Raw genomic sequence first — 22,047 nt, 5'->3', positions numbered from 1 at the left:
AGGTCTTTAGAGAGGGACATCATGCTGGGGAGAGTGGAGGGACAGCGCAGGAGGGGAAGACCCTCTATGAGGTGGATTGATTCAGTGACTGGGGTACTCGGGATGGGTGTGTCAGAGGCGGTGCGGTTGGCGCAGGATAGAGCACGGTTTAGGGCTGTTGTACATAGGGTCGCTATGAGTCGAAAACGACTCGACGGCACATAACAACAACAACAACAGTACCACGGCCTCCTCTAAACCCAGGCTGCACTTGCAGAAATTCTCCGCTGATGGGCTCTTCCGGTTGTTTTTTGGATAATTTTCAGCAGAATCTTTCTTTCATGTGATATTAATGACATTGTTCGGTAATATCCACACTCTGTTGGGTCACCTTTATTTGGAATGAGAACAAATACAGATCTCTTCTAGTCAGTTGGCCAGGTGGTTGTCCTACAGAATTTTTGTTAATTAGAATTATCATATAATTAGGTTAATTAGAATTAGGTTAATTAGAATCATCATATAATTTAGAAATTCCATTCCTACATAATGTACTCAAAGGAACTGAAAGTGTGAACTTGAATATACACTGTTGTTTGTTTTCATGTTGGAACCAATTTATAGCTGACCCTTTGTGGGTTTTCAGAGGCAGTTTATTGCATGGTAAACACTGCCCATCCTTTTCCTGCAGAGCAGCTGGTGGATTTGGACAGTGTCCTTCATGATTGCAGTGCAGCTTCTTGGCACTCGGCCACCCATGCTCCCTATATGAACATATATATAAATATAAAAGTATATGAGGAATGCTGTTGTTGTTGTTATGTGCTGTCTAGTTGCCTGTGACTCATAGCTACCGTATATACAAAAGCTCTGAAGCTGTCTTGAGGCAGTTTCTCTGACTCTAACACCCCTGCTCCCATTGCCATAGTTACTGTATCAATCCTTCTCATCCGGGGTTTTCCTCTTCTGCTCTGTCGCTCCAGCTTTCTGAGCATAATGTCCTTCTCTAAGGACTGGTCCCTTCTGGCTGCATGTCGTAAGTATTTGAGACAGAGCTTCAAAATCTTAGTCTTCAAGGAAAAATTTGGTTTCACCCTCTCCAAGAGAGACCTATTTGTTTTCTTGATGATCCATGGTATGTTCAAGATTCTTCTCCAGAACCACAACTAAAAGGATCAATCCTTCTTCTATCATCCTTAGTCACTGTCCAGCTCTCTGATGCATAACAAGCAATTTCAAAGACTATGGCCTGAGTCATGCAAGAATGGCATGATAGCTAAATGCAGGCCACTGATTGAGAACCTGTGTAAAGCATAGTTACATAACCAAGCTCAGCCTCTTGTTACTATCTGTCCCCAAGAGATCAGATTATATTCTGTAGAGAAAATGTATTAGGAGTCTGAATCTAGGGGCGGTGGGCAGATATGCTATGTGGAAATCTGGAGGGTCGAGATAAAGTCTCTATTCATCATGCCAGCATTGTAGCCTAGTGATAACAAACTATGCTGCCAACCCAAAGGCACACAGTTCAAATGCACCAGCTGAAAGATGGCAATCTCCTCCCAAGTGATTTACTGTCTCAGAAAACCTGCCGAAGGGTCAGCGATGAGTCAGTTCCAACTAAATGGCACCTAACTACAGCAACAATTATTTATTTTCATTTGCAAGTGAAAACTGGACAATGAAGAAGGATGACAAAAGAAGAATCAATGCCTTTGAATTGTGGTGCTGGAAAAGAGTATTGAATATCCCAGGGACTATCAAAAGAACAAACAAATATATCTTGGAGAAAGTGCAACCAGAATGCTCCTTAGAGGGAAGGATGGTGAAACTTCGGCTCACCTACTTGGAGTATGTAGTCAGGAATAACCAACCTGCAAAAAGACATCATGCTGAGACAGGAGAAGGATCAGAGAGAGAAAGACCCTCATGAGGGACTGACACAGTGACCACAACAATGACCTTGAACAGATGAGATCATGAGGCTGGTGCATGCATGAAAGGGCAAAGTTCAGCATAAACTTGATGGCATCTAACCACAACAATTATTTCATCAGCAGTTCTAGGTAGGACAATTAGGAAAACAAATTAATTAAAAGACATCAAGATTTAAAAGGAGGAAGTAAAATGATTTCTTTATAGATGACATTGTGTATACAGCAAATTCTAAGGAATCCATCCAAAAATTCACTCATTCACTGCCACAGTCAATTCCAATTCAATGTGATCCTACACTGGGACTTGAGTTGAAAGTATTAAAGAGTTAAAGAGATTGCCCTTCCTCACAGCCACTCGTGGATTCAAACTCAAGGTCTTTTGGCTAGCAGTGCAAGATGATACAGATATACCACCTAGCAGAAAACTAGTGTGACTGAAAAGTTAGCTCCACAAAATTGCAGGTTAAAGACCAATAAATGGATGGTGAAGAGATTGAGAGAGTTAACAGTTTTAGTTTGTTTGACTCCATAGTCAACACTGTTGGTACCAGCAGCCAGGAAATCAAGAGATGAATTGCATTGGGAAAGTCAGCTGTGAGGGACCTCTCAAGAGTACTGAAGAGCAACGACGTCAGGCTGGAAACTAAGGTGCACCTGCTCCAGGCTATAGTCTTTGCAATTATGTGCTATGCATCAGAGAGCTGGACAGTGAATAGGGATGATAGAAAGAGAATTGATGCCTTTGAGCTGTGGTGCTGGACAAGAGTGTTGAATATACTATGGACTGCTAGGAGAACAAGCAGGTTTGTCATGGAGAGAGTGAAGCCAGGCTGCTCTGTGGAGTCAAGGATTCTGAAGCTCCGTCTAACATACTTTGGGCATGTTGCATGGAGAGACTGGTCCTTGGAGAGGGACATCATGTTTGGGAGAGTGGAGCAACAGCGCAGGAGAGGAAGACCCTCAATGAAATGGATCAGTTCTGTGAGTGGGGTGGTGGGAGTAAGTGTTTTGGAGACAGGTTAGCACAGGATGGAGCAGGGTTTAGGGCTCTTGTACATAGGGTCACTATGAGTTACAAGAGACTTGATGGTACATAACAACAACTACAACAACATACAAAACTTAATTAAATTTCTCTAAATGAATTATAAATAAACCAAAAAAAGCTAAACATTCTACTTACACTAGAATTAAAAATAAGATGATTAAAAAGAAATTTAACATGATAGATGCAAAACTTGTATACTATAAACAACATAATATTGTAGAAAGAAAATAAAATAATAAAAAATAAAACGTGAATCAGACCATTAAAATGAATGTAATTGTTATTTGTTGTTGACTACCACTCATAGTAACCTTATGAACAATAGCTCTGAACCTTGCCCAATCTTGAGCCAGTCTCACTGTCTCTGATACACCTGCCCCCATTGCCACAATCACTCACTGTGTTAATCCATCTCATCCAGGGTCTTCCTCTCCTGTGCTGACCCTCCACCTTTCTCAGTATGATGTCTTTCTCCAAGGACTAGTCCCTCCTAGCAAAATGCCCAAATTATGTGAGATGGAGCTTCAAAATGCTTGCTTTTAAGGAGCAAAATGGTTTCACTCTCTCCAGAACAGACCTGTTTGTATGTTCAATACTCTTCTCTAGCACCACAACTCACAGGCATTGATTGTTCTTCTATCATTCTTAGTTATTGTCCAACTCTCAAATGTATAGCAAGTAATTGTGAAGATCATGGCCTGGATCAGGTGTACCTTAGTCTCTAGACTGACATTATTGCTCTTTAGCACTCTGAGGAGGTCACTAAGGGTAGACTTTCCCAAAGCTACTCAACTTTGATTTCCTGACAACTGATGTGTGGAGTGTTGATTATGGACCTTACCAGGATGAATTTGTTAACAATCTCAATCTCTCCTCCATCCATCATGATGATGCCATTCGTCCCAGTAGTGAGAATCTTTTGTTTTCTTGTTGTTGAGATGTAATCCATATTGAAGACTGCAGTTGATGATATTATGCAGCTTACCCTCCAAATCCTCTTTGGTTTTGTTGAGCAAGGTTCTGTTATTTGCATAAGACAGGTTGTTGATGAGTCTTTCTCTTAAAGTCCAGCCCCCTTGAATGATCTGTTTCACAAATAGATTGAAAAGAAATGGAGAAAGGATACATTCCTGATTCATTCCTTTCTTGATTCAGAACCTTGAAGTATTTCCTTGTTCTGTTCATATGACTGCTTCCTGGTCTAAGTATAGGTTTTGCATGAGCACAACCAATATTCCCATTCTTCTCAAGATTAACCATAATCTGTTGTGATCTACACAGTAAAATGCTTCTGAACAGTCAGTAAAACACAGACATTCTTCTGGTACTCTCTGCTTTCTGCCAAGATCCATCTGACATTTGCAGTAATGTTTCTAAACCCAGATTGTATTTCTGGAACTTCTCTGTCAATATACTGTTCCATTCCTCTTAAAATAATGTTCAACAAGATTTTTTTATACATGTGATAGTAGTGATATTATTCAATAATTTCTACACTCTGTTAGATCACTGGGAATAAAAAGGGATCTCTTCCAGTCGGCTGGCAGGTAAAATTGTCCTCCAGTTTTCTTGATACAACCTGGAGAGCATATCCAGGGTTGCAGCAGTTTGTTAAAGCATATCCCTTGTTAAACTCCCAGCTCGCTTACTTCCAAAGAATAAGACTAGCAGAGTCTAAAATTCTTATAAAAATATATGGGAACAAAACCCCCTACTATTTACTAAAAAATTTAAAATCTCATAACTCATCCCTGAAAAATGGGACAACCAACTTAATTAATTTTGATATAGTGAAGAAATGAAAAGGGGAAAAAACTCAAGCATCTGATTTTTTAGAAAAAATTCTTAATTTATCTAAATAAATTTAGCATCTGAATAACCAAATTCAAGCATACTGCCTGTTCTTGCACTTCATAGCTTTTCCTTTTCCTTTCTTTTTTTTTTTGTTTTGTTTTTGTTTTGTTTGCTTGCTTGTACTTTTATGAACTGAAGGCTCTTGGCAATCTTGCATCAAGCAAAGCTACTAGGACCATTTCCCCAAAAGCATGTTTTCATTTTGGGTCTCAATGTCATGTCTTGGTAATTCTTACAATATTTAAGACCTTATCATAATGTTACTGCATACTTAATATGTTACAGTATAGTGTAGATATAACTTATACAAGCACTGGGAAACAAACAAAAACTTACGAGATTTGTGTGACTTGTGATATTTTTTATATTCACTTTATTGTGAGGGTCTGGAACCCCAGGCATACTTTCTGAGGTATATCTGCAGTAGAGGATGGGAAAGTTTTCCTTGTAACAGTTCTTGTTGTTTGACTTAGTAAAAGAAGAATAATGTACAATGACAATGTAAAGCATGAGATAAGGTGAAGTAACACCTTTTTGAAAACTAGATTTTATTAGGTGTAAGGACAAGGACAGAAATAAAGATAAGATGTAACATTTGACTTATTGGTACTGTTATATGTAAGCATATTTTAAACGTTTTTATTCTAATTAGGCTAAAATCTACTTTCCTACTAAGGGTCAATCCTTAATTCTACTTTTGCCCTCTGGGGTGACAAAGACTCACTATTTTTTTTTTCTATAATTATATTTTATTAATTAAAGACTCACTATTTTAAAACATGGCAGATCTTTAATTATTTAAAGAGCTCTTCCTCTTGGTCTTCTTTTATGAAATTACTATGGGCTTCAGAAGCATTATCTCTTAGTCATCTATCACAGACATTTCTTAAATTATATCTTTGGTGGATAATCAATAAACCAGGCATTTGGAGAGCTGTATAAGATGTTCCCTCATAAGGCTGGTCACTTTTTCACAGATATGCTGTCATTTTTTAACATGCGTCTTAAAAGACAAGTTTCCATTCTCTTTTAGTTCCTTGTATTCCCTGTTCTCCGGTGACCTTCAACCTCCTATCATTCCACTCTCATGGCTATAACCTTGAAAAACAGCTCTGCCATTTTAATTCAGACATTTCATTCTAGCTCACTTTTTTAAAATGACAAGAACTATCTTTCCAATTTTTAATACGATCTTTCTGTCAACTGTCACACACACAAAAATACACAGTATTTTCCTGGTTTCAAAGTGCATTCTGATTTCTGAGTTCATAATTAAACTCAGTTCTTAATCCAATGCTGCTGAGTTGGAACTAACACATAGCTGACCCTCCAGTGGGTTTTCAGGAGACTGTAAATGCATGTGAAGAGACTGCTTATCTTCACAGCTGGAGCCGTTGGTGGATTTGAACTGACAAGAGAGGCGTCTTTGGTTTAGCAGCACAACTCCCTACTGACTGCGCCACAAGAGTACCCTAGATCTTATCATCCAGCCTAGATTACCTTGTTCCCCAGTCCATTCATAACAAACTGCTGGGGAAAGAGAGTTAGCACGAACAAAAAGCTCCAACCAACTCAGCTTGGATGGCTCCACTATAAGTCTCTTTCAAGACTGTATTCAAGCTGCTGGGTGTTGCCAATGAGAGTGAACCTTGGAGCAGAGTGCTTCTACCATAAATCTAGTGCTGCTGATTTCCAATGGATATTCAATGCTGCCCCAACATACCGTCACACTAATCTTGTTATTTTATTCCCTCATTAGGCCATATTTCAAACCACTTAAATTTCCATCAACTTTCAACCACTACTTTTCCATTTTTCTGTATTTATGCCTTTCCCTCTTACTTAATCACAGAGCATTTAAGTTATCAGATGTAAACTCCCTCAACTTCCAACCACCCCAAAAATTTTGGTACATTCCCTAGAACACAACGCTATGCAGGCATAAAGAATAATAAGAACATTCTCTTTGTATCTAAAAAAAGACAAAATAACAAAATACAAAAGGACATTGAGAAAATATGTTATGAACAAATAAGCAGATAGTCTGAGAAAAAAAATTAAAACTTAGCTTTTTTCCTCTCATAGGGAACTGATATGAAAAGAAGATTTGGTAAGGTTAGTACTCTCAGTTGTTGTTGAGTACCATCAAGTTGAAACCATCCCAAAGCTGACACTCCAGTGGGTCTCAGAGGCAGTAAACTGCAAGTGAGGGAACTGCCCATCGTTTGCCTGAAAAGCAGCTGGTGCATTTGAACCATGTTCTTTATTCTTTTGTAGATTTGGATGTATACATATTTTGTTTTTTCTTTTTATTGAGATGTAAAGGAAAGTTTATAGGAAACTTGGATTTCCATTCATTCACTGTTGCACATTTTCCTCCCTGCCCCCCTTTAGTTTGCTTTTCTCTTTCAAGAGAAAATTCTTTCATTTTTGTACAATTCCTCACCACTACCTCATAGTAAAGTCTACTTTACTATGCAGTTGTCATTCTGGACTGCTGTCATACAAATAATACCTAATCATATATTCCTTTTAAGCAATTCTTTCCCTCATCTGTTTCAATGCAGTGTATATTATTTATTCCCTTTTCTTAGTTTTCCCTCAACACCTATGTCAGTCCTGTTTTACAACACTGGTATTATGCAGTATTTATCATTTTGTGCCTGAGATAGTTCACTCAGCATAATGTTCTCCAGAGTCACCCATTTTATATACACTCTTTTATAGGAAGCTCTGGAGGCCTACTGGCAAGAAGCTGTGCTGCAATCCTGGTGGTTCGAGACCACCAGCTGCTTCATGGGAAAAGGATTAACTGCCTCTGAAAATCCATCGGAGGGTCAGCTATGGGTTGTTCCAACTCTACGATACACAACAACGTACTCTCTTATAGGTCTGAGATGTGGGATATTTTCAAATGGAATAGATATAATTTTTATATGGTCATAGGTGAAACTGGCATGATACATCAGAAAGAAAATTTGATAAATTACCACTCAGATATGATGACAGTCTGAATCTTTTACAGAAAGGAATAATGTATTTCCACAGCATGCTTTTTGAAGGCAGGTGCTGATAAAAACCAACTAGACTAGTAGGTATGTGCCATTTCTTTCTGTGTACTTTAACTTTTTGCCACGAGCAGGCACTGACTCACAGCTGACCCTATATTTGAGTTTCCAAGGCTGTAAACTGCTATGAAGAAGACTGCCCATTTTTCTCCTGCAGAGCAGCTGTGGATATGAATAGCCAGAGAGTTCACTATGAGCAAGTAAGAGGACAAATGGCAACTGAATGTGCTGTCCCTTCCACATCATATTCATTTATATCTTCCACTATATGTAGTCCAGAGTGGTATTCTGGACCTGCCATGTTCTGGTTGATTAGCCTTTCTCTATATCTCTCAAATCAAATCAGGGAAATGGATACCCAGACCTTGATTTCTTATCTCTCAACTACATTTGCACCAGTATACTATTTATTACTTAGGTATGCAATAAACTTTATAAAGGCAAAGTTATATTTTCCCACTCAAGCATCATTTAATGTTATTTTTAATACATTCCTGATACTTCTAATATACAATATTCGCCTAGAACTGAATAGCTAATCATAATTTGCTTTCTGCAAAATTACAATGTGAAAATAACACCTTCATAGAATCAAAACATTATGGAAAAAATATACAATATTTCACAGACTAACTTTAAATGCCAGGAAATGTCTTCATCTTAGTCAGAATCTATAGTGCTTTCAAAGTCAAGAAATAAATTAATAACACAAAACTTTTGAAATGGAACTTGCAAGAAAATAATTGACTTTTGGGAAATATTACATTTATCTGAAATGGTTTTCAATAAAAACCATGAATACAATATAATTTCCTCAACAATAAGTAATTTCCAAAAATAAAAATAATTTATTTTAGAAACAAGTACTTGCAATAGGAAGTAACGGATGGGCAGATACACATTTTGTTGTAATAGGACAAGTTCTAAATAGAGAAAAAAAAACAACTGCTTATTGCACACGTGAGTTTTTCTATTTACCAAAAGGTTAAGAGCTTGTCAAAATAATTATGGCTGTCTTATATAGGCAAATTTTTAACATTTATAGCTTACAAGAATAGTGACTAAGGCCTTCCCAATAAACTTAGCAGAAAGTCAAACAGGTGCATAATGTGAACAAAGTGAATATTTAGGAATATTGCATCAGCAAATATCATGTTAGTCTATAAGAAACAGATAATCTGCATCAAGATGGCTTAAATAAATATTAAGCTTACTATCATACATAACATCAAAGGCAAAGGCTAGGCAGGTTCTCGACTGGCAAGTACCGAGATTCCTTGGAGCTCTTCCCTATGTCATTCATAGAGCAGGCCTCGTCTAAGGGTAATGTCCCCCATGATCATAAGGCAGTTGTTGGCAGCAAGTAGGATACACTTCCTTGTTAATATTCAGCTTCATACAAGGTTGGAATGAAGTATATTCCTATCAATATATCTGGAACAAGACCAACCCTAGATCAATACGCCATAAGGTAACTCATTTAAAATGCCAAGAATTCATGAGTTAAACAGGATATAGAATTAATTTTGGTTTATTCTTATGAACACACACACACACACACACACACACACACACACACACCCCATATGGACAAATAAAGACACATATAAATAATAAACTAAATCAGATTTCTGTATGAAAGGAAGAAGGTGGGAAGGCAAATTTACAGTACTAAAAATAGACTCTATTGTTGATTTCTGAGTTGAAGAAACATTAATTTGTGAAACTGCTGCAAAGCACCAAGATAATTTTTATTTCTTTGCACTGTTAAAAGAAAACTGGTAAAGACTAATAGGTTATCATTATAGTTAAATAAGTTTGCAAATGGATTTGTAATATAATTAAAATAGAATAATTTTAAGGAGAACTCTAGTTTTTCTCATTATTTAAATTCTGTATGAAGAAGACTAAAGGGTATGTTTTAAGAAAGACTATCTATAGCGTGTAGTGGGTCTACACTTCAATATGGCTTTTCTAGGCCACTGCCTTTCCCTTTGCCACATAGCAGGGTGGAAACCTATAAATAGAACATGTCTGTTTATCCATGAAGGGATTGGCTCATTTTGTCATTCTACCAGGTTTAAGTTGGGCAGGTGTGGTTGGCAGAAATTTGAGAATCTCACTACCAGCAAAGAAGAAGAAACAGAGACTATGGTATACATCCTTTGGGGCCAGAGGTTCCTATACCAGTTAGACCTGGACTTTCAGGAGAGCAATAGTAATTATAGCAGAGAAGCATATACCAGACATGAGACAGAGCTGACCTTAAGACTGCAATCCCACAGACCCAGAGCTAGAAGCCTTTACCAAAGCTTGTAGGAGGACTAGAGGAAGAGGACTTTATTGGCAGTACTAAGTGATGTTTTAACACTGGCCTAAAGCCACAAGGCTGAAGGCTGAAGAGCCTGGAACCTATTCTGACTGAGAAACTGTATCTTGTTGCCAACATAAATTGTAACCTGTTATGCTCCCTAATAAACCCCATATTCATAAGTATGTTAGTTCTGTGTAGCAAATGCAACTGATTTCAGACCCACAGAGCAGGAACATCAGTGATGGAATTAGTAGAAAGTGGTTGGTAACATTGGGGACACATCTAACAGCATAGGGATCAATTTTATACTGTAGATGCTGTTCATGTGGGCAGTTTCCCCTTGGAGACGTAGCAGAGGTGAGATTTGATTTTTTTCCCACACTTCCCTTGGTCGTGCTATCAAAGTCACAATGAATCAGAATTGAATAAATGGAAGTGATTTTTTGGTTTGGTATCCAACTCATTTGGTCTAATCATACATATCCAAGGGGCTCCTATCTGAGTTATCAGAACTCCTCCAAAATATATGTGCTAATCATTTTCTAGAGCAACACTAATTTTAAAGAGCAGTTTGAAGTTGTAACTGAGTAGTCCCAATAGCTTGAGTACTACCTGTGAATGCAGCAAATGAAAGTAATTATCTAGGTCATGAATGATATGGAAAGAAAAAATAGCATTCAATGATTCAATAAATTTTTAATATCATGTTCCAGGTACTGTGCAAAACATTGCAAATATAACAATGAAGATGACAAAAGTTCTGCTCTCAGAAGTAGTAGCCCTTGAAATTGTTGAGTGGAAGCCAGCAAGCTCTCTATTTACAGATGATATGATCCATCAAGAAAATTACTGAATATATTGCAAATCAAAACCACAATGAGGTACCATCTCACTCCAGTAACAGTGGCAAAGTTTAACAGAGCAGCAAGTAATAAATGCTGGAGAGGATGTAATGAGAAATGGTCCAAACATTCTGGAAGGCAGTTTGGTACTTCCTCAAAAGCTGAACATAGAAATTCCATATGACCCAGCTATTCCACTACTTGGAATATACCATGAGAAAATGAGAACTGAGGCTCAAGTGGAGACTTGTACAACAATGTCCATAGCAGCATTATTCATCATTGTAAGAACATGGAAACAGCCCAAAGGTCCAACCACAAATGAATGGATTGAGAAATTATGATACATTCACACAATGGAATACTATACAGCATGCAGGAACAGTGATTTTGTAAATTATTACCGGATTTAGGAGGAACTGGAGAGCATTATGCTGAGTGAACTAACTCAATCCCACAAGGATAAATAGTGTATAAAACCATTATTGAAAAATGAGTATAAGGATCCAAGAGGGGTGGGAGAGATTGGAAGCAGAGGGATGAGAAAGTGCAGGGGGAATTAATCATGGGGTTGTACAATTTGATGGGGGTTGGTAAGAGAACCAGGAAGAATTTGTTCTTGAAAACAATGTATTCGAATTCTGTAAATAAACTAGTAGAAAAGAAAAAAAAGAAAAGAAAATTATCGAATCTAATTGAACAATTCAGTAAAGTGAAAGGCAACAAGATCAATTAAAAAAAAATCAGATTCCCATAAAGTAACTAAGAGAACTCTGAAAAGGAAATAAGGAAACCAATAACATTTACAACAGCCACTCAAAAATGAAATATTTAGGAATAACTCTAACAAGAGATACAAAATCTACATTAAAAAACCCCTAGAGGTAGCGAGTCTTCTTCTCTCGGATCCTCGCTTCCAACATGACGAAGAAAAGGAGAAACAACGGTCGTGCCAAAAAGGGCCGCGGCCACGTGCAGCCTACTTGCTGCACGAACTGCGCCCGGTGCGTGCCCAAAGACAAGGCAATTAAGAAGTTCGTAATCCGAAATATAGTAGAGGCAGCTGCTGTCAGGGACATTACCGAAGCGAGTGTTTTCGACGCCTATGTGCTTCCAAAGCTCTATGTGAAACTGCACTACTGTGTGAGTTGTGCCATTCACAGCAATGTCGTGAGGAACCATTCTCGTGAAGCCCGAAAGGACCGGACACCTCCACCTAGATTTAGACCTGCAGGTGCTGCCCCACGACCACCACCAAAGCCTATGTAAGGATTTGATTCCTTAAAAGGCTGAAGAAAAAACTCGTCTGAAAATAAAATGGAAATTACACTTTAAAAAAAAACAAAAACAAAAAAAACCCTAGAAAACTATTTATAGTTTACATTTCATGTATATTTCATCTTTTTATAGAAGAAACCAATAGAAAATTACATAAATAGAAAAAGACCCAATATTCATAGATTGAAAGATTTACCAATTTGAAGACAACAAAAGCAATCTATAAATACAAAGCAAAACTAATACAGATTCCATCATAATTATTCAGAGACGGAAAAGGAAATCACCAATAGTATATGGAAGGCAAAGAGACTCCTGATAAACAAACTGCTACTGAAAAAGAAAACAAAATAGGAGGCCTGAGACTTCCTGTTCTCAAAGCCTACTGCAGACCTGCAGTCATCAAATGGAATTTCATTTTATTCAAATATCATTGTTATTAATAAATGTAGAACTGTGTCTTTCTTTGGAAATATGATATAGTATTGCATTATACAGATGTACAGTCTTATATTGATTTACTTCTTGACAACCACTCATCATTTTGTAACTCTATGATTTTAAATAGGCATATACATGTAGTATAAAAAGAAATATGCATATATTTATAAATATTATATAGATATAGATACAAAATAGTTTGGATAAACTTCTTGAATTTAAATTACTGTATGAATCAAAATGCATGTGCTTAAAAATGTTTAAAGATATACACAAAAAACCCTGTAGCAGTAACGTATGAATGTGTGCTTTCTCATAAGCTCATAGATAAAGTGTTTTATTAGGTTTTCTATTTTAACTTATCGAACAATATCATTAATATTACATGCAAGCAAGATTCTGCTGAAGATTATCCAAAATGACTGGAATAGCATATCTACAGAGAACTGCTGTAAGTGCAGGCTGGGTTTAGAACAGGTCGTGGTACTAGGGATATTGTAGCTGATGTTAGATGGACCTTAGCTGAAAGCAGGGATACCAGAAGAATGTCTATCTGTGCTTCATTGATTATGCAAAGGCATTTGACTATGTATATCAGAACAAACTGGCTGACTCTGAGAAGAATGGGAATTCCAGAACATTTAATCGTCCTAATGTGAAACCTATACTTGGACCAAGAGGCAGTCATCAGAAAAGAGCAGGGTAACACTGTATGGTTCGAAATTGGGAAGGGTGTACGCCAGGGATGTGTCCTATCTCCATACCTTCTCAATATATATGCAAAACAGATTATCCAGAAGGCTGGGCTCTATGAGGAGAAATGTGGAATCAGGATTGGAGGAAGATTCATCAACAATCTGCGTTATGCAGATGACACAACCCTGTTTACTGAAACTGGGGAGTATCTGAAGCACTTGTCACAGAAGGCCAGACTGCAGTCTTCAATATGGATTAAAGCTCAATATCAAGAAAACAAAGATTCTCACCACTGGGCCAACTGGAAGCATCATGATAGATGGTGAAGAGATTGAGACTGTTAACAGCTTTACTTTGCTTGTCTCTACAATCAACACTCTTGGTACCAGCAATCAGAAAATTAAAAGATGTGTTGCATTGGGAAAGTCTTCTGTCAGAGACCTCTTCAAAGTACTGAAGAGCAATAATGTCAGTCTGGAGATTAAGGTGCACCTGATATAGGCCATGGTCTTTGCAATTGACTTTCCATGCATCAGAAAGCTGGACAATGACAAGGGACGATAGAAGAATTGATGCCTTTGAGCTGTGGTGCTGGAAAACTTTTGAATACACCATGGAGTGCCAGGAGAACAAATACGTTCATCCTAGAGAGGATCAAAAATCAGGCTGCTTCTTGGAGGCAAGGTTTCTGAAGCTTTGTCTGACATACTTTGGACATGTACCAGTCCTTGGAGACGAACGTCATGCTTTAGAGGGTCGAGGGAAAGAGCAGGAGAGGAAGACCCTTGATGAGATGGATTGATTGAGTAACTGGGGTAATGGGTGTAGGTGTGTCGGAGACAGTGTAGGTGTGTCGGAGACAGTGAGATTGGCACAGAATAGAGCAAGGTTTAGAGTAGTTATACACAGTGTGTTGCTATTAGTTGCAGGCAATTCGATAGCACATAACAACAACTTTGCAATTCCTGAAAAAAAAAAAAAAAGCTTTTTCAATCTATACAGTTTTAATGTTAATTTCTCCTATGAGTGATATTTTTATATTTCAACTGGAGCAGTATCAATCAATATGAATTTCTCATATAAGTGAAATTTAAATATTTGAAGCCTGCTGGTATTTCTTTTATTGTGAACTGTTTATATCTTTTTCCATTTTCTCCAGTTGTTTAGGTTCTCTCTTTTAATTTGTAAGACACAAATAGGTTTTTTCTTGTTAGATTTTTGTCTTTTAACTTTGTATAAGATTTCTAAAGGGGAGATTTCAAATTTTTGTGCAACCAAGGCACAATTAGTGCCTATTCACTTGTAACAACAGAGGATGTTGTTGTTATGTGGCGTCAAGTCGCTTGCAACTCATAGCGACCCTATGTACAACAGCTCTAAACTCTGCTCTGTCCTGTGCCAATCTCACTGTTTCTGACACTCCCATCCCGATTACTCCAGTCACTGAATCAATCCACCTCATAGAGGGCCTTTTCCTCCTGCACTGTCCCTCCACCCTACCAAGCATGATATCCTTCTCCTAGGACCTGTCTCTCCTTACAACATATCCAAAGTATGTTAGATGGAGCCTCAGAATCCTTGCCTCCAAGGAGCAGCCCAGTGGCACCCTCTCTAGGATGAATCTGTTTTCCTAGCAGTCAATGGTACCCTCAATACTCTTCTCCAGCACCACAGCTCAAAGGCAACAATTCTCTTTCTATCCTCCTCGTCACTGTCCAACTCTCTGATGCATAACAAGTGATAGCAAAGACTATGGCCTGTATCAGACACACCTTAGTCTCCAAAGAGGTCCCTAACAGCAGACTTTCCCATGGCAATATGCTTTTTACTTTCCTGGCTACTGGTGCCAAGAGTGTTGACTGTGGAGCCAAGCACTCTAAAGCTATGAACAATCTCAATTGCTTCACCATCAATCCTGATGCTGCCAATTGTCCCAGTGGTAAGAATCTCTTTATCTTCTTGACATTGAGCCTCAATCCATATTGGAGGCTGCAGTCCTTGACCCTCTGCAGCAAGCGCTTCAGGTTCTCCTCAGTTTAAGCAAGCAGGGTTGTGTCATCTGCATTACACAGATTGTTGATAGATCTTCCACCAATCTTGACCCCACATTTCTCCTCATAGAGCCCAGCCTCCCGGATAATCCGTTTTGCATATAGGTTCAAAAGGTATGGAGATAGGACACATCCCTGGCGTACGCTTTTCCCAATTTTGAACCATGTAGTGTTTACTTGCTCTGTTCTGATGACTGCCTCCTGGTCCAAGCATAGGTTTTGCATTAGAACGATCAAGTGTTCTGGGATTCCCATTCTTCTCAAGAGTCAGCCACAAGTTTGTTATGATCCACACAGTCAAACGCCTTCGTATAGTCAATGAAACACAGATAGACATTCCTCTGCTATTCCCTGCTTTCAGCTAAGATTCATCTAACATTAGCTACAATATCCCTAGTACCACGACCCCTTCTAAACCCTGCCTGGACTTCTGGCAGTTCACTGCTGATGTGTTATTCCAGTTGTTTTTGAATAATCTTCAACAGAGGATAGTTATTGTCTATTTTTCCAATGAAGTTAACAAAAATAAATTCAATAATTTAAGAAGAAAAAATTAAAACTGATATATAAATATTGTTGTTGTTATGTATCATTGAGTCAGAACCAACCCATAGCTGACCCTCAAGCGGGTTTTCAGAGGCAGTTAATTGCATGGAAGGAGAATGCCCATCCTTATTCCATAGAGCAGCTGGTGTATTTAAACTGTGTGCCTTAGGGTTTGTAGCACAGCTTCTAGCCACTAGGCCACCAGATACATACACACACACACTCTCAAACAAGAAATTGCTCCATAAAAAATACAAAGCATTATGGATTGTAAACATTCACTTAAATCACACACACACACACACACACACACACACACACACACACACACAACAACCAAAAGAGAGATTACGCCACAGGTAACACAAATTTGAAAAATAGGTGACAAAAAAAAATTACTAATAAAGCCTAATGTTAACAGTATAGAACACAGTTTGTCTTACCTGACATGTGCATTACAGTATCTTTTAGAGTACTCAGTCCATGTTCCAAATTTTTTTGGAAAAAGAGCTTCAATTTGCATGAAAAGCTGTAATGAAATAATTGTACTTAATATGTTGTGATATTTTCAAGTAAGCTATTATTACTGTAAGAAAAATCAATTAATGAAACAGTATTAAGAAAGAAAAATACCTCTTTTTTCCTCAAGGGCTCCCTTAACTCCATCTCCAAATACAATGATCCTATTTTACAGAGGAAATAGCCACATGTTTCTTTAAAACATGCCTATATATTCATTTTCTATGTCTATGTAATCATATGTACATATCCACTTTTATGAATAGGATACTATACATACTATTCTTATTACACAATTACAATTTTGTCCAAAGTTGCTGGCACTTTAGAAGTATACATATAACCATTTATCAACTATGCTGTTATCTGACATTAATAGATAATTGTTGTTGTTCTTGTTGTTAAGTGCCCTCGAGTCTAGGCAACTAATAGCGACCCTATGAACAAAAGTCCTCAACACTTGTGTGACTTTCATCTTTTCTCCAGGTTCATAGGGTTTCTGGAGGCAAGCTTTTTCTGGAAGTGGATACAATCCCTGCTTCAAGCTTGTTTTAGTCAGGGAGTGCCACCAAACACTGTCCACCATGGGTGACCTCTGTATGGTAAGTGGACACACCAGGGCTGTATGACCTAAAAGAATGTTCGAAGGAAAACAATAAAAAACAGGCCCGGGGGCCTGTCAGTTTTACCATTCCAGAACGCCCAAATGCTGGCAACCTTTGGGCGAGAGACCCCCAGTTCAGCTGGCAAGTCCTCTCTGCTGACACCCACTTGTGGCAACAATAAAGCCACAAGCCCTGTGCGTTCTATCCTGGCCTCTCTTCCGGAAGCCAGAGGCTGCTCCAGCTGACACTAAGACTCCCGAGCCACATGTATGTCCTTACCCTGCAGGAAGTGGCCTGACATTTCTGTATTAATAGACAATATTTCTGTATTAATAGACAATAGTAAAAGAATAAATCTTTTGTATGATTTTTCACATTTACAATGAAAACTTGGCAGTAATAAATGTGGAGGTGTGACAAAAGAGTAATAGTGGCTATAATGGTTAAGATTATGTATCAATTTGGCTGGATTATGATTCTCAGAGGTTTGACAGTAATGTAATGATATACTGATCCTCTATTTTATAATAATGTTAATTTTCAAATAACACTCTGGGCTTTGGAACCTAGCCATCTTAATAAGTGAAAAATGTGTATCTCTTTTTAAAAAAATATTATATAAGCAATGAATTATAATATTAAAGCACAATTTAGAAGCTGAAAAGCAATTAAAAATTATGTATATGTACTATAATAAGTGTAAATGCTTTCTTGAAATTGGATTTAAAGACAGCCCCAGCTTCTGAATGAGTTCTGTTCCTAAACATCTTTCCCACCTTAATATGTGTAGGTGAGTTAACATGTGCATATGCCTGTTATCTAGGCTTATTTTAGTGGAACAAGTGGCTCAATACCATTCCAATTATTTAAAACCAGCATTTGAAGCCAGTGAAGGTGACTGTGATGAAGATTTTAATTTGATGAAAAGAAAACCTACTGTCTGGGGAATAAACATCTGGTAATACTATTTTAGACAAGGGTCTCATATCAAAGGTTGACAGAATCCTACAGGGTCTCCATAAGAAGACGACTAATAACACAACTACAAAATGGGCAAAAGATGAGAAGACTTTTCGCAGAAGAAGATATTCGGATGGCCAACAGACACATGAAGAAATGTTCAAAACCACTGGCAATAAGAGAGATGTAAATCAAACCACAATGAGATGTCATCTCACCCCAGTAGCAGTGGAAAAGTTTAACAGGACAGCAAGTAATAAATGTTGGAGAGGGTCTGGAGAGAAAGAGGAGATATAATTTTACTGTTGGTAAAATTATAATTGATACAACCACTCTGGAAGGCAGTTTGGTGTTTCCTCAGAAAGCTGAACACAGAGATTCTATATGACCCAGCTATTCTATTTCTTGGAGAGAATAAGAACTGAGGCACAAAAGGAGGAAAGCATACCAGTGTTCATAGGAGCATTATTTACAATTACAAGTACATGGAAACAGCCCAAATGCCAACCACAACTGAATGGATTGAGAAATTAGAAATTATGGTACATTCACATGATGGAATACTATGCAACATGCAGGAGCAATGATTCTGTAAATCACTATTTAATGTGGGAGGGATTAGAGAGCATTATGCTAAGTGAACTAATTGAGTCCCATAAGGACAAACACTGTGTAAGACCATTATTGTAGAATGTGTATGTGGATCCAATGAGGTAAAAGTGGGAGCAGAGGGGAGAGGATGGTCCAGAGATGGTGGTACTTAATCTTACGATCACACAACTAGATGGGTGGAGGGAGGGGTGGATGAAGAAAATGGGAAAGATCCACTGTGGAAAACAATGTTTAAGCACACCAGTATATAACAAAAATTTTATTTAAAAAAAGATTTTTATTTTGAGTAGTGGTTGGTTCAATCTTTTCGAAGTGAGGGTAGATTTTAAAACAATAAAAGGCATGTAAGAAAATTGAGACACTTGGGGACACAGAAGACCTGTACAAAGAAAACTATAGAAAACTTCCCTGTTCATGGATAGGAAGATTCAATATAGTGAAAATTACAATCCTACCAAAAGCAATCTATCTGTTTAACACAATCCCAATACTGATACCAAATTCATTTTTCAAAGAGATAAAAAATAAAAATATCAAATTTATCTGGAGATGAAAGAGACCTCGAATAAGCACAGCACTTTTGGGAAAAAAACCCCAAAGTAGGACGTATAGCACTCCCTGACCTCAAAACCTTCTACACAGTGGTAATAACCAAAATAGCATGTTACTGATGGTACAATGACAGACACATAGACCAAGGAACAGAATTGAGAACTCTGACATGGACCTACCTATATACAGTCAACTGATATTCTACAAGGAAACAAAGCCTAAATGGAGAAATGACAACCTCTTCAACAAATGATGCTGGCAAAACTGGGCTGTTATCTGAAGAAAGCTGAAATAGGATCCACATCTCACACCATAAACAAAAATCAACTGAAGGTGGATCAGAGACCTGGGAGTAAAGCCCAAAACCATAAAGTTCATAAGAGACAAACTGGAACTAAGGTTAGAAGACCTAGTCTATGCTATAGAGAGGCCGACAAATACAGCCAGAAATACACAATCTGGAGAGAATAAAATTAATGAACGGCATTTTCTAAAAACTAAATTTCTGTGCACATAAAAAAAAACAAAACCACAAACTTTTCCAATAGCATGAAAAGAAAATCTACTGATGAGGAAAAAAATTTGATAATATCACCTCAGACAAGAATCTCCTAACACAGTTTACAGAATACTACTGGGCCTCCAGAAGAAAAAGACTGAACACAATTACAAAATGGACAAAAGACATGGAAAGACTTGCACAAAGGAAGACAGTCAGATGGTCAAGAGACATGAAGCAATGTTCAAAATCACTGGCAATAAGAGAGATGCAAATCTCTAAGAAAGATGCAAATCAAAACAACTATGAGATATCATTTCACCCCAGTAAGAACAGCAAAATTTAACAGAACAGCAAGCAACAAATGCTGGCGAGGTTGTGGAGAAACTGGAACCCTTATTCACTTTTGGTGGGAGTGTAAAATGGTGCAACTACTGTGGAAGGCGGTATGGTACTCTCTCAAAAAGTTGCCAATAGAGATACCATTTGACCCAGCAATTCCACCACTGGGGATATATCCCAAAGAGACCATAACTGACATCCAAGCAGATATATGCATACCCATGTTTATCGTGGCTTTGTTCACAATAGCAAGGAGCTGGAAACAACCCAGGTGCCCATCAACAAACAAATGAATAGAGAAGCTGTGTTATATATACACAATGGAATACTATGCTGCATTGGAAAACAAGGAACTCATGCAATATTATTCAAAATGGGTGAGACTGGAGGACATTATGCTGAGTGAAATATCTCAGTCACAAAAGGACAAATATTACATGGTGTCACTGCTGTCAAATGGGACTGATATCAGGGTTGGGGTAAGACTGAGAAAAACTGGATAAACTGTGCATACTGCACTGAAACAGATGAGGGACAGAATAATTTAAAAGTGATGTATGATAGGGTACTATGGTTATCACAAGAGTCCACAATTAAGGTTGCATAATGGAATGTACTTGGGGCGGTGGGAGGGGTGCAGGGGGATTGGGTACCAGGGAGGGAGTTTTTCATTTACTTTTCAAAGAGAGGAGTGAACTGTTGGGGGGAGGGGAGAGCTGGGCGGGAGGGAAGTGCAGCAAACAATGAATGGAAATCTAAAATCCCTGTTCATTAAAATTAATAAAATAAAAAAGTTACAACAAAAGAAAGAGAGATGCAAATCAAAACCACAACGAGGTATCATTTCACCCCAGTAGCAGTGACAAAGTGTAGCAGGAGAGCAAGTAATAAATGTTGGAGACGATGTGGAGAGATGGCAACTCTCATATACTGTTGGTTGAATTGTAAGATGGGACAAGCACTCTGGAAGGCAGTTTTGCTTTTTGTCAAAAAACTGAACACAGAAACTCATTATGAACCAGATACTTCACTACCATGAACATACCCAAAGATATTAGAACTGAGATTTGTACACAAATATTAATAGCAGAGTTATTCAAAATCACCCAAATGTCCAACTGAATGGAGTGAGAAACTGGTACGTACACTCGATGGAATAATAATTTAGTACTCAGGAGCAAAGATTTCAAAAAATACTACATAACTTAGGAGAGACTGTAGACAAACTCAGTCTCAAAAGGACAAGCACTGCATACCATTATTGTAAAAATAGAAGAATAACTAATAAAACATGTATAGGGATCAGGGGGGCAAGATATGGGAACAAAGGGGTGAGGATGGGTACGGGTGAAATCAAAGGGATGCACAATTTAGTGGGTGGAGGAAGGACTAAAGGAAATGGGAAAAGATCCAGCTAAGACCTGAAGAGACAGGGTAATGGTGGGCACAATCCAATGGTGATTAATTTTATAAAACATAATGAATGGGAATGATTGTATGAAACACAATGTGAAAGAAGAATAGTGTGAAACACAACGGATACAAACTTTATAAGCAAACTAAAAGAAAATAAATTTTTTTACAAAAAAATAAAGGTAAGTCGTTGTCCTTAGGTCAGACTTTCTCAACCTCAGAGAATACATGAATGTGACTGTCTCTGAACTTTTATGGAATTACAAAAATAAATAAGTATATGTCTATATATATATGAATATATGCAGTTGTATAGAGTTACATCAACATTTTCATCTAAATAATTCATCAGCATACCTGTTGTTGTTGTTGTTATGTGCTGTCGAGTCGCCTGCGACTCATAGCAACCCTATGTACAACAGCCCTAAACTCCGCTCTGTCCTGTGCCAATCGCACTGTCTTCAACACTCCCATCCCAATTATCCCAGTCA

The 22,047-nt window shown here is 37.9% G+C and overlaps 1 protein-coding gene across 1 annotated transcript in view; it reads right to left on the bottom strand.

Annotated features, from left to right (window-relative positions):
• Positions 1 to 22,047, bottom strand: part of ZRANB3 (zinc finger, RAN-binding domain containing 3) — a 185,364-nt gene that overhangs the window by 153,911 nt on the left and 9,406 nt on the right. Inside the window, exon 3 of the mRNA XM_006880806.1 lies at positions 16,498 to 16,583. Coding sequence (XP_006880868.1) covers positions 16,498 to 16,583 — 86 coding nt within the window. The remainder of the gene's footprint in view (positions 1 to 16,497; positions 16,584 to 22,047) is intronic.

The sequence above is a fragment of the Elephantulus edwardii genome, unplaced genomic scaffold (assembly GCF_000299155.1).
Source record: "Elephantulus edwardii isolate Elephantulus edwardi_28Jun2011 unplaced genomic scaffold, EleEdw1.0 scaffold00010, whole genome shotgun sequence".
Taxonomy (NCBI): domain Eukaryota; kingdom Metazoa; phylum Chordata; class Mammalia; order Macroscelidea; family Macroscelididae; genus Elephantulus; species Elephantulus edwardii.
This window is presented reverse-complemented; position numbering and strand designations above follow the sequence as displayed.